General features: G+C 46.6%; 1 protein-coding gene and 1 pseudogene across 2 annotated transcripts in view; both read right to left on the bottom strand.

Annotated features, from left to right (window-relative positions):
* Positions 1–618: 618 nt before the first annotated feature.
* Positions 619–12,610, bottom strand: part of Bco1 (beta-carotene oxygenase 1) — a 57,341-nt gene continuing 45,349 nt past the window's right edge. For both annotated transcript variants that reach the window (XM_035442705.1, XM_027410783.2), the window contains exons 8-11: positions 6,740–6,845; positions 5,031–5,125; positions 3,662–3,773; positions 619–1,250 (exon numbers count right to left, since the gene is read on the bottom strand). In XM_035442705.1, the coding sequence (XP_035298596.1) occupies positions 1,021–1,250; positions 3,662–3,773; positions 5,031–5,125; positions 6,740–6,845 (543 nt within the window). In that variant the 3' untranslated portion in view covers positions 619–1,020. The remainder of the gene's footprint in view (positions 1,251–3,661; positions 3,774–5,030; positions 5,126–6,739; positions 6,846–12,610) is intronic.
* On the bottom strand, positions 8,750–9,125 carry LOC103159240 (annotated as a pseudogene).

Here is a 12,610-nt window from a genome sequence, read left to right as displayed (position 1 = left end):
CCTTTTCTAAGGTTCATGGCTACTTGTTCCAAGAACAATGATAACATGGTTAATATAATTCTTGATTCATGTTCAAGGTCTTTTGCATGTATATGTGTATGTAACACTCTCTCTCTCTCTCCCTCTCTCTCTGTGTTTGTGTTTGTGTGTGTGTGTGTGTGTGTGTGTGTGTGTGTGCATATATATGTGTAGAATAGAAGTGGACATTGGGCATTTCCCTCCATCCAGTTCCACATTATTTTCTGAGACAGGGTCCCTCACTACTGCTGAGTGTGTCTGGCCATCAAGCCCCAGAGAGCTTCCTGCGACATCCAGCTTCTATGTGGGTAACTATGGGAGGGAGCAAGGGGCCTGAACTCAGGTTCTCATGTTTGTGTAGCCAGTATTCTCACCAAACGAGCCACCTTCCCAGCCCCTTGAGGCCTTTATAAGAAAAGAAAGGGCTTTCTTAAATGTACCAGAACTGACTGGTAATTACTTGATTTTTTTTCACAAGGATCGAGTACAATGGAATCAGCTGTCTCTGTGGATTATTTCGATATTTGCACAAAAAATGGCAGCAGGATGAAACGCATGGCCACCTCCACCCAGAGAGAAGTGCAAGCGCGCTCACTTTCCCATAGCTGGGACAAGGTCCCTACTAAGGCACCATGAGGAAGGGAGGGTTTATTTTGGCTCTCAGGTCCAGATACAGCCTATCATGGAGAGGAGGGCATGATGTCAGGAGCGTGAGGCAGCTGCCCGCCTCGCATCCACAGTCGGGAAGCAGATGAATGCTGGCACTCAGCTGACTTTTGCCTTTTTATTCAGTCGGGACAGATCTCACTTCCTGGGATGGTGCTGCACACATTCAAGGATCTTCCTTGCCCAGCTAACCCAGGATAGAAATTCTCTCACAGACAGGCCCAGAAGTTTGTTTCCTAAGTGATCCTAGATGCTGTCAAGTTGACAGTGTTAACAATCACTGTCCCCAGGTCCCACCAGTAAAGTCATTCTTACTGTGGCTCAGTCCCCGTGCCATCAGGCCTGTGGGGTGATAGGGGCATCTGAATTTTCATCTTCCTGCGTTTTGTCAGGGATCTGCTTCTCTGCACTCCAGTCTGCAGCCGGGATAAACAAGCCATGCAGGTCTAGGTGCATGTCCACATCGACAGAGGCACGGGCCAGCTCTGTAAAATTTTTGGCATCCAGAACGAGTAAAAAAGGAAGCTTTTGGGGATGGGTAGAGACGATGGCTGATAAGATGACTCCTACAGAAAGACAAACAAAACCTGGTTTATTTTCACTTGTAGTGCTGAGACTATAATGCAGGGCCTTCTCTCAGGCTAGGCAGCTGCACTTCCGATGAGCTCCACCCCACCTCCTGAAAAATACCTAAGGGTGTTCAAAGTCTAGCTTTGTGTGTCCTCCACCTGGAGGGGTGCATTTCTCAGAGGTGTCTCTGTCCTCTTTCAACTCATTCTCGACCCAAACAGGAGGGAATTGGATATATGACATGCTGTGTTGGCAGAAGAGAAGTCCAGGTCTGGATCAGAATACTACTCCAGGGTAGCCACTTAGCCTTGCGGAACCTTAGTCTCACCTCTGCAGTGAAGAAATTATCTTCACCATCCTCCAACCTCATGGAGTGCTGAGAGGATCTGCAGGGTGGATTCTGGAAGCACTTATTTCATTTTCATGTGTATTGAAGAATGGCTCTTTTTCTACTGCTTGAAACCTCTGAGTATGGAGAGACCTAGCCAGTTCTGGGAGTACATCTGGCCTAAGATGTGCCACTCAGTTGAGCAGGGACTTCTTGAACTGCAAAAGCATTTGCATATTTGTGCTGTTGTTGTTTTTGTTTTGAGACAGGTCTTACAGTAGCCAAGGCTGACCTTAAACTCAAATTTCCTTGCCTTCACCTTTCCAATGCTCGGATTACAGACCACGTGTTGCCATGCCTTGCTTGTGCTGGCACTGGAATGAATCCAACTCATCCCCTGGTTATATTGGCAACCCTAACGTTTGCCCATAAATTGGAATGTTCTCTATCCTCTGCACTCACTCACAAGGTACAGTGGGGTTAAGGAAACTTTTAGCAAGTGCCTGAGATTCCTCCCAAAGGACCTTGGTTGCAGTAGGCTAATGTGGGTGACGTCAGATTGGCCTGAATTTAAATCCAACCTCTGCATATGGGGCAGGTGACTTAGGTCAATTTGCTTCACTCTGAGCCTCCCCTTGATGAAACGAGGACAATGTCTCTCCACACCCATGAAGAGAAGGCGTGAGAAGTAGTTGCCCAGCCAAGTAGGGGACCAGACTCAGTAGGAGTGGATGATAACAGTCCCTTGCCTTGGAGATGGCAGTGACATGGGATCCCCCTGCCACAATCAATAAGAAGCCAAAGGCAGGTGGAAAGCCACTCCCTCCCACCTGAAGGAAGAAGTTGGCAGCCTCAGTGGGACGGCCTGCCCTCCCCTGCAGGTGTGGGCAGCTCCATCACTGGCTTGGCCCGGGTGGTGTCCCCACCCATAGCTTATTACCCTCCCTAGCATCCCCAGGGCTGTGGGCAGGGCATTTTTGAGGCAAAGGGGGATAAGGTGATTTGGCTATGTGGGAACCCACATTTCCCAGGTGCTATGAAAATATCACATGCTTCTAAGAGAGGTCATTTGAAATTTGGGACCAGCCCTTGTGATGAATTTTAAAACTAAGGCTGCATGTTTGAGACAATGTGTGTCATTCAGTGGAAAGGTACAGGCTTTGTGTAGCAGAGGCTTCAAACCTTCCCACAGAAGGTCTGACATGTGTCACACTCTTAACTATGAGAATGTTTTCAGAGGCTGTGAGCTATGCTAAGTATTGTATTCTAGCACTGTCATCCATCCATCCATCAATCCATCCATTGATCCATCATCCATCCATCCATTCATCCATCCATCCCATCGCCTACCTACCTATCTCCCTACCTGCCTTGTTGTTGCTGTTTTTGAGACAGGGTCTCAGTAGTCAAATTCTCTATGTAGCTGAAGACAATCAGGGATCTAAGGTCCCCTGATTGTCTTCTGTCCACCTCCCAAATACTGAGATCTCAGGCATACACACCATGCCCAGCTGACAATGTGATGATATGATAGAGCCTAGGACCACATGGACCCTGCTTGGCCTCTGAGAAGCTGAACACTGAGGTCATCCACACAGGGTATCAATCATGCCATGTGAGTGAACCATGATAAAATCTCTGGATACGGAGGCTCAGGCAAGCTTCCATGGCTGGAAATGCTTGGTTGTCAGAGGTTAACAGTATGGGCAAATCCACTGGGAAAGAATGGCTAGGGGCTCTGTCCTGGCCTCTCTTGAACCCCATCCTGTGTGTCCACTCCAGATCTGTGCTAAGTTTAGTCTATAATCTTTCACCATGATATGGCATAGCCTTAAGAATAATGACTGTCCATGAGCTCTGGGAGTCCTAGTGAATTACAGCACTCAGTGGAAAGGCACTCTCAAGCTTGCACTTGACATCAGAAGCAAGTGTAGTCTTGGGAAGTTTTTACATGGTTTTGCCACTGACACACCTAGACTCCTCGTCAGGCTACCTGCCTGTGGGATGTCCCTGGATGGTGCCTCTGTTTGATGGGTGATCATAAGTATGGTCACATGGGCTCCCCTCCCCCACTCTTACCATCATCCTCATCCTTGGCTCCTGGCGTGGGCACAAACAGAGGCTCCGCTGGCCAGCAGCACTCCTCACCCCACTTTAAGGAAGACTTGGTGAGAATGTCATATTTTAGTATCTGTGTATGCAGAGAAGAGAAAGATGGGATCCTGTGTCTGCAAGCATGCTGACTCCCTGGGAGCAGGAGGGCATGAAGGCCACTGAGGGGAGAGTGAGTCCTCAAACCTATACTGTGACATCACCTCCAAGTGACACCTGTCCCAAGCAGCACAGCCGCAGAGAGGGAAGAGCCAAACTTCCTCCCCCAATATCAAATACAGGTCTCCTGGCCCACATAAGGCTGAGACCCCACAGTCCTGAATTTTTCTGGTATCTGGTACTATATGACAATGATTTATATAATATAATTAAGGTGTTTAATGCCACTAATTAAAATATGATACAATTATTTTGTTGCTTTGAAAGTGAAAATCCTGTACTACAGCTGGAGCTGTGGTGGAGCCCCTGCCCAGAACACCCGAGGCTCTGGTTTGAGTCCCAGCATCCAAACAAACAAACAAAGCAAAATAACAAATAAAAGGAAAAATTCCCACAAGCTCTCATAGGCCTGTTCCTAAAGGGTGTAGGGTTTGTGGGAGTGGCTTGGAGTGGTGTGTGTGTGTGTGTGTGTGTGTGTGTGTGTGTGTAAAAACCTTAATTTTTGCTTGTGAGTATTTTGTACCATAGATATTTACATTTTTAATTATTTTTAATTTATTATCTTATTTTTACTTTAGCATTTTCACAGTTAGTGCATGGGTGTGTGTGTGTGGGGGAAGGGGACATGCATGCTTGCATCATGCCACAGCACACATGTGGCAGAGGACAGAAGTTGGTTCTCTCCCTCTGCCATGTGGGTTCCTGGGATCTAGCTCAGGCTGTCAAGCTTGACAACACATCCCCTAAGCCACTGAGCTATCCCATCTATTCTGCATTCTTTTCAATGCAAATAAAAATGTTTATATGAAAGAAAAGTGGCCAGCACTTTGGACAGCACCGGACTATAGCAGATACTGACAAATTGTTACTTAGAAGAACAAAAGTAATCTTCCACATTCCAGTGACACTTTCCTGCTGGAGAAGGCAAGCTGGCTACTGGAGGCAGCCCTCCCTGCCAACTCCTTTGTGCTCAGAGCCCACCAGAGCATGCCACATAGCTGGGGCTCACAGTGCAGATGGAACACAGAACTCATACTTTAGATTTATCCCAAGTGATCTCCCTCCTGAATCCCTTTCCCAGTCTTAAGCCTGGATGAGTCTGCTTTGCAGACATTAAGTTGGTCCTGAGAAAGCCAGTCTGCATGCACAGGGACTTCCAGGATGCAGGGGTCAGTACCTTGGTCGGGATTGGACTCCACTGAACTTCAGCAGCAAATATGTAGCGATATGGCTTCCCGTTGTGAGCATAATTTATCCGAGGGAGCTCTAGGCCTTGAGAGGACAGGACACTGATGAAACCCATCACTGGGGTGGGGAACTTCCCTCTTCAGGACAAACTGGGCCTTGTTCCATAGGAACAGTTCCTAAGTACCACCCCTGAGCTTAATTCAGACCCAGATTATATCAAAAGCGGTCCCGGGTAGGGAGGGACCTCAGATAATGATGCTGGCCCTGCTGGAAGGTTCAAGAGTGAGGTGCCATAGACCAGGGGGCTTTAAGTGCATAAGTGCCTGTAATTATCCATGATAGAAATCAGAGAATTGCAGATTTAAATCAGAGACTGCTGTAATTTTTAAAAAGCTCTCTAAAAATACTGTGTGTGTGTGTGTGTGTGTGTGTGTGTGTGTAAGCACACATGGGTATCATAAGAGACTTCAGAAACCAATGGGAGGAGTGTCATTGCATAATAAAATAAATCTGGTACCTGGATTAGTGCAGTCACTGTGCAAGCACTAAGGGATACTAAGGCAACAGGATTGTCACAAGTTCAAAGCCAGCCTGGCCTATAGAGTGAGACCTTGTCTAAAATAAATAAAATAAAATTGGTAAATCCTATTATAATATGTATAAAAAGGATGTTTAGAAAGGATTTTCATAACATAGAAGATGTCCATCTAATAAGGCTAAGTGTAAAAGGCTGGCAATAGAGTTGTGTTTATTATGTCACAAAGAGAAAGTTTAGAAGCATTGCTAAGGTCAGGACTGCCTGCCAGCAGACACTCCATCTTACAACTTTCAATATTTCTACTACTTTTTTTACCCAGTCATTGTTTTTGGTTTTTGTTTGTTTGAAGACAAGACCTCTTAAAACCCATGGAGGCCTTTAACTTACTATGTAGCTGAAGATGACCTTAAACTGCTCCCTGCATCTCCCAAGAGCTGGTGTTGCAGGAATATACTTTGGTTTTGTTTGTTTGTTTGTTTTTTGAGAAAGAATATGTGGCTCAGGCTAGCCTGTTACTCACAGCAATCCTCCTGTCTCAGCCTCCTGATACTAGGATTACGGGCATGTACCACCACACCTAGCTTCAATGTACACTTGGAAGTATGAAAGGCAGATTTCACTACACCAGGTTTTTGTCATGTCCTGAGCACAGAAACTCAGTCCTGTGGGACAGTGGCAATTCCCAGATAGCTTTTGGCTGGCTCCTGTTTAGGGTGAGAGCTATTTGGTACCCTGGGAGGTTTCTGCACATCCTCCAATGCCAGCACCACTCTACCATAAAGAATACCAGCCCCACATGCCATTAGGGCTGAGGAACATGGGCCCATAGGTGTGGTTCCTGCTTTGTGGCTTGACACTGTGTGCAGCTCAGTATCTCTTAGGCCCAGTGGGCCAATGACACCCCTTTGTAGGAACTGTGACAGTGCAGAGGGAGAGACAGGAACCTACTATGCCTGTGCAATACATCACAGCCATTTACATACGTCAACTGTGCATGTCATCCTTCCAAGGACCAGAGTGTCAGAAGGTATCCAAGTAAGATCCCCAAATTCTTTTTCTCTGGCCTCAAGAGCCTTCCCTGCTCTACCCTGTCCCTGCATGGAAGGGAGGTATCACAGAGAGGGGTTCTGGGCATCTCTGTCAGGAAGGCTGTATCCTACCTTCATAGAGGACCTCGGGCTGGCAGTAGACATGGCTGTCTTTCTCCTTCAGGGCTGTTGCTCTTGTAGATGCCAGCTTGATTAAATTTGAGCCCACTTCTGCATTCTGAAAAGAGTAAGTTAAAAACAAGAAGAAAAGTTATTCCCACAAACCCTTGCTTCACCTTATGTTCTTGAACAGAGCTTCAAAACATAACACCTTGCTTGACCTTTCAGTAACCACAGGAAGCAGCTATTTCTTTGCTGTTATTCTCAGTTAAAAACAATGAGGATCGCCGGTGATGGTGGCACATGCCTTTGATCCCAGCACTCAGGAGGCAGAGGCAAGTGGATCTGAGTTTGAGGCCAGCTTAGTCTACAGAATGAGTTCCAGGACAGCTACACTGAGAAACCCTGCCTCAAAAAAAAAAACCCAATAATGATAACAACAATAATAATAGGGATTGGGGCTGGAGAGATGACCCAGCTTTCCAGAGGATCCGAGTTCAAATCCTAGCACCACAAGGTGGCTCACTCACAAATATCTGTTAACTCCAGTCCCAGGGATCCGATGCCCTCTCTTGGCCCCCAAGAGGCACTGTACATAGATGTGCACAGACAAAAAATGCAGACAAATCACCTATACATTTTAAGTAAATACATCTAAAAATGCAGCCATCACTTTGAAGATAATAGGACTGACAATAGAAACAGACTCTGCCAAGGCCACACAGATGGCAGGTGGTGCAGTCAGGACCTATCTAGGCTCTTTATCTCTCTAAGGGAACAATAATATACTCCAAAGAGTATGTTCTCCCTTATTAAATGCTGGGGTATTCACCTGCAGAAAGATACTTTCATTTTCTGATGGGTATTTATGAAGTCCACGGTAACAGCTTTGCTTAGGATGTAATAGAAAATGCTTTGGAACAAATTGCACACATGGTCTGAACCCAACCGCATATGCTGGCACATGACTGTGAGAAATCTCACATATATGAACAACAGAGCAGGTAGTGGAAGAGACTGCCCTAGTTTTCACATGCTAAGCATGAGACTTTGGGCAAGTAGTTCACATTCTCTGTGGTTCATTTTCCTTCTGTGTATCATGAAGATAACAGTATGCACGACTTCAACTGATTGCAAAGATTAAGTGACATCATCTGCCAAATGGTTTGCAGTAGGACCTAGATGATTGCTTTTGTTAATGATGGCATCCTTGCAGTGACACAGTGGGTCTTGGTACAGTACTTACTCTCAGAGGATCCATTCCAGTGCTTCTTGATGCCAGGAAACTCACTTAACACTGAACAATTTGTGTAAATGTTGCAACCAACAGCATTGACTTGATAACTGAGACAACTGCAGAATGACTAATAGGTGGGTAGCTTATATAGAATGGATACATTGTACAAAATGATGAGTTGTGTTCTGAGCAAGTCTGAGATCCTGGACTGTTAATCAGAACAGCATGTAAGAATCATTTCTTTAGAGAGGGCCTTTTCTTCCTTCCTTCCTTCCTTCCTTCCTTCCTTCCTTCCTTCCTTCCTTCCTTCCTTCCTTCCTTCCTTCCTTCCAAGACAGGGTTTCTCTGTGTAGTCTGGGTTGTCCTAGAATGAACCTGTAGACCAGGCTGGCCTCAAACTCACCGAGATCCACCTGCCTCTGCCTCCTGAGTGCTGGGATTAAAGGCATGTGCCACCACTGCCTGGCTAGAGGCTTTCATTGGACATTTTTGGAGCACACTTGTGTCTAAGTCACTGCACAGCGGAAAGAGAATTACTATGACTTCTCTGTCCAATTTTTCAACATCATTTTTAACATTAAAAACAAACTGTTTTTCCTATTGGGACATGTGTATGTGTCTAGTGTATATGTGTCTAGTGTGTATGGGGGCAGAGGTTGGCCTTTGGTGTCTTCCTTAATTGCATTCCATCTCATTATATTTTTCACATTCAAGTTTTTAGTTTATTTGTCTTCTCCTTAGAAATCCGAACCATCACCATAGAAGAAATCACTTCAGGAGCTCTACTACTTTTGCTTTTTGGCAGCACCAGCGATGACCTTTGCAGTCCTCCTGTTCTACCTCATTCTGTCCCTGCTTTCCTTCCAATGCTCACTGGAAGTCATCTTCTAGCAAAGGCCAAGTCCTGCAAGTCTGTGTTTAGGCTCATTCTTCTTTGCATATTCCAAAGACTCATTGTGTCAAAGTTGTCTTGCTACCACCAAAGCGGATCCTGAATTCAAGTACAAAGTTGACATCTGGTGTGGTCTCGTACATTGTGGTTATTTCTTCCTGCATTTCTGTCTTTGAGACAGTTGCTGTCCCAGAGTGGAGGCCATCAGTGACCATGTGTTTCCTCTGAAGCAAACGGTTAGTCATGAACTTCCTGGTCAGGACCATTAGATCATTGCTGTGTCATTCATGATGGTGGGTCCTTGAGCATCGAAGGAGGAAAAGACGACTCCACCTCTTTCTTCTCTCCTCCTCCTCCTCCTCCTCCTCCTCCTCCTCCTCCTCCTCCTCCTCCCCCTCCTCCTTTTTTGGATACAGGTTTCTTACTGAACCTGGGATCCACCAATTAGCTTTACTGGCTGGCCAGACAGCTTCAGAGAGCTGGTTGTCTCTACACTTCCAATGCTGGGATTACAGACACTTAATGCCATGCTGGTGTTTTACGTGGACACTGGGGATGGATCCCAGGTCCTCATGCTTGTATAGCAAGCACCTTACAGGCTGAGTTATCTCGCCAGCCTACAACAACCTATTTTAATGATAGCAGCTCTTCTTTTGAGAAAGGGAAAGTTAGACACATCATAGAAGCCGAATAGAAGGGGTCCTTAGAGATTATTCATCTAGTTCAATCCCTTGATTATTAGAATCAGAAGCTGAGACCCAAAGACAGAAACTGACTTGTCGAAAGTCACAGGGAGACAGACAGAACCTGAGCCCATGGCTTCACACTGAGATTCTCCCAGAAGCAAGAGCATTTTGGACAGAGGCAGGGCGAAGGGCCCTTTCCCAACCAGTAGGTCTCAGCTCACACATCTTCTTCCCTAACCACTTAGTCTGAACCTGCTGCATCCTTGAAGCAGCAGTCCCAGGCTCTGATTATTTTATTCATGAAGCGTTGCCCATCATTTTCTCCATGATGTCAGAGACGAGATTATCTTCAGTGCATGACACACGGCATCCAGGAAGTGAATATATGACTTAACAAGCTTTTCCCCACTTTCAGTGGTCAAGGGACAAAGAACATGCATGCTTTGCAGTTTGGCTGAAGAATCCAGTGAAACCAAGTCTGTGAACCAAGTAGCCCCATTCTAGGTGCATTGTAGTAGCTTACACTGTGCCCATGACTAGCTAGGCACGTGATAGCAGCACCCTGCACCAGCCCCTCCCTGGCCAAGGCATGTCCAACCTTGACTCACAGGGAGTTGGTCTACAAAGACTCTTCTAGCTCTAGCCTGAAACTGGTCAGACTGGTTAAGGGATAAACTTTTAATTTTCCACACACAGCAGTAACCTAACATGACTCGGCTGCTTTTAGCAGCCAACCCTGCTCAGTGTTGAAAAGAAATCAGTCAGAATTCAGTCAAAATCCCACAAGTTGCTCTCAATACTGACACCAGAGGGAACTTCTGGAGGAGAAGCAGTGAGCTCATAAATCTGCACACACACCACCCCTCCAGTTGCCATGGAGATACCAGCTTCTGGGTGGAATCAGAATTCATAACTTGCTATGTGCATTTGAAAAGACCCTCCACTGCCCTGGGTTGGCTTCCCTGTCTTTAAATGGGTGCTGGGTAAACCACAGTGGTTTCTGCCTGATCTCAGAAAGCTACTGTTTTGCAAGCATCCAGTCCCAGGCCAGAGGCATTGTAGTTAACTACAGACATGAATTCAAATCCTGACACAATCCCAATGATGAGTCTTTGATGTTGGGCAAGCTACTTTCCCTCTTAACTGTAGACTCCAGGATAAAGAATAACTCAGAGGGTTGCAATCTGAATTGGCAAAGTGGTTGACAGGTCTTAAAATTTGCAGGGCCTGGAGCAATAGCCCAAGTTGAGGCCCACAGGCCCTAGGCCCAAACGCTGCAAACTGATTAAGTAAGAACAAATCGCTCATACCCAGACACATGGGCCTTTGTCACAGGGAACTGCTCTAACACACCAGGACTAAAACCAACCTATTTTAATGATAGCAGCTCTTATTTTTTTTTCTGAAAAGAAGAGAAAGTTTGTTGCATTTTTGTTGTTGGATTGCAGGTGTCTTTAAAGATTGGCCCAGTTCAAATCCCTCAGTCTACAGCAAAGGAAGCTGAGACCGGGAGAAGGAAATGATGCAGAGAAGAGCCACACGTGGCGACTGAGACTTTCAAATAAGGTAAAACAAGGTTGAAAATCCCACAGTCCCTAATGCTAGCCACATCTCCCATGCTCTACTACCATACTGGTGGTTGGTAGCTACTGCGATGGACAGGAAGAACATTCCAGCAGCATAGCAGGTTCTGTCTCATAGGCTTCCATGGAAGAAGTATGAATTGAGACGTCTAGGACCCCTTAGTTCTCAGCCAGATGAAATGACCCACTGAGAGCTTCTCTCTCTAGGCTTTGCCTGAACCTACACAGATGCCCCACCCGGAACCCTAAGCCCCAGCTAGTTCTACCAGACACTCACACAGTCTGCTCTTAGGTGCACAGAGGCAGTCTCTCAAACTGGTTGGTACCCCAGTTATCCAAAGCATGGGTAGGTGTCATGGGGTGATGCCTTTCTTGGTAGACGCCTTGGCCCTTACAACTTTTCATCTCATGGAGAAGGGGCCATGCTGGAGACAGAGAGGACAGATTGAGGCCTCTACAGTGACAATCTCAGAGAAGTCTCAGATCAGAAAAGCCATTTGCCACAGGGCCCAGCACTCAGCATACCCTCCATGGATATTACTTTGTCTTATCCTCATATATTCAAATCTGCCTTTGGAGACAAAGTCCAAATTTGCTGGTCCAGGATCTGAAGCCATCGCGTGTAGCTCTAGCATGCCTCCTCCAGTGACAACCCCTGACCCATGGCAGAGAATGCTCACAAACCTATTTCTAACATGTTGTGGCGCCCTTTAGGATGAAGGCATGGCAGCTGCCCCGCTGTCTGGACATGCCTAGGTTCCTCCCTGCCACTCCTCCTCCCCTGAAGAGCCCCACCTCAGGTGCCTGCAGCCCTACATAAACAGCTGGTGTTGGGGGGGGCATCTTCTACACTGCCTTCCTTTGACCTCAGCTGGTCTGAGCATCAGGGGTGACCAGGAGGTCCTAGACCTCTGAGTATCAACTCCCATTATCTGCTCTGGGTGTAAAGCTCTGCCCACTGGGAAATGCTATGAATGCTTACAGGAGAACTGTGCTCTCTTAGAGATTTGCTTCATGTTTTCCATTCATTCATTCATTCCCCATGTCTAAGAGTTTTTAAATACAAGGATGACCTGCTGTAAGACAGAGTCCCTGCCCTCTAGGAGCCTGTACTTCAGCAACAAGAGTGGATCAGACAAGCTTGCCATGCTGGAGTTGAGTGTCACTCTAGGGGGGCGGTGCCACAGTGTACATACACCCTTGAGGGGGTGATGGCACAAAGACCTGAAGGATGAAGAGCTCTCTAGGCCCAGGGAGCCTCTTTAGCACTTATTCCAATCACTCAGGATTCCCGAGTCCACTGGTACAGTATCAGGGAGGTTCAGCTGACACTGTCCTGAATGTGGGCTGGGAAAGTGTGGCAGAGGACTCCAAACTGCAATTGGGGAGAGTAGGCAGGACTCCAGAATAGGCCAGTGGGGCAGGCAGAGGAGACATTGATGGGAAAAGGCCCCTGAGTAGAGGGCATTTGAGAAGGGACAACTT

The sequence above is a fragment of the Cricetulus griseus genome, chromosome 3 (genome assembly GCF_003668045.3).
Source record: "Cricetulus griseus strain 17A/GY chromosome 3, alternate assembly CriGri-PICRH-1.0, whole genome shotgun sequence".
In the NCBI taxonomy this organism is placed as follows: domain Eukaryota; kingdom Metazoa; phylum Chordata; class Mammalia; order Rodentia; family Cricetidae; genus Cricetulus; species Cricetulus griseus.
This window is presented reverse-complemented; position numbering and strand designations above follow the sequence as displayed.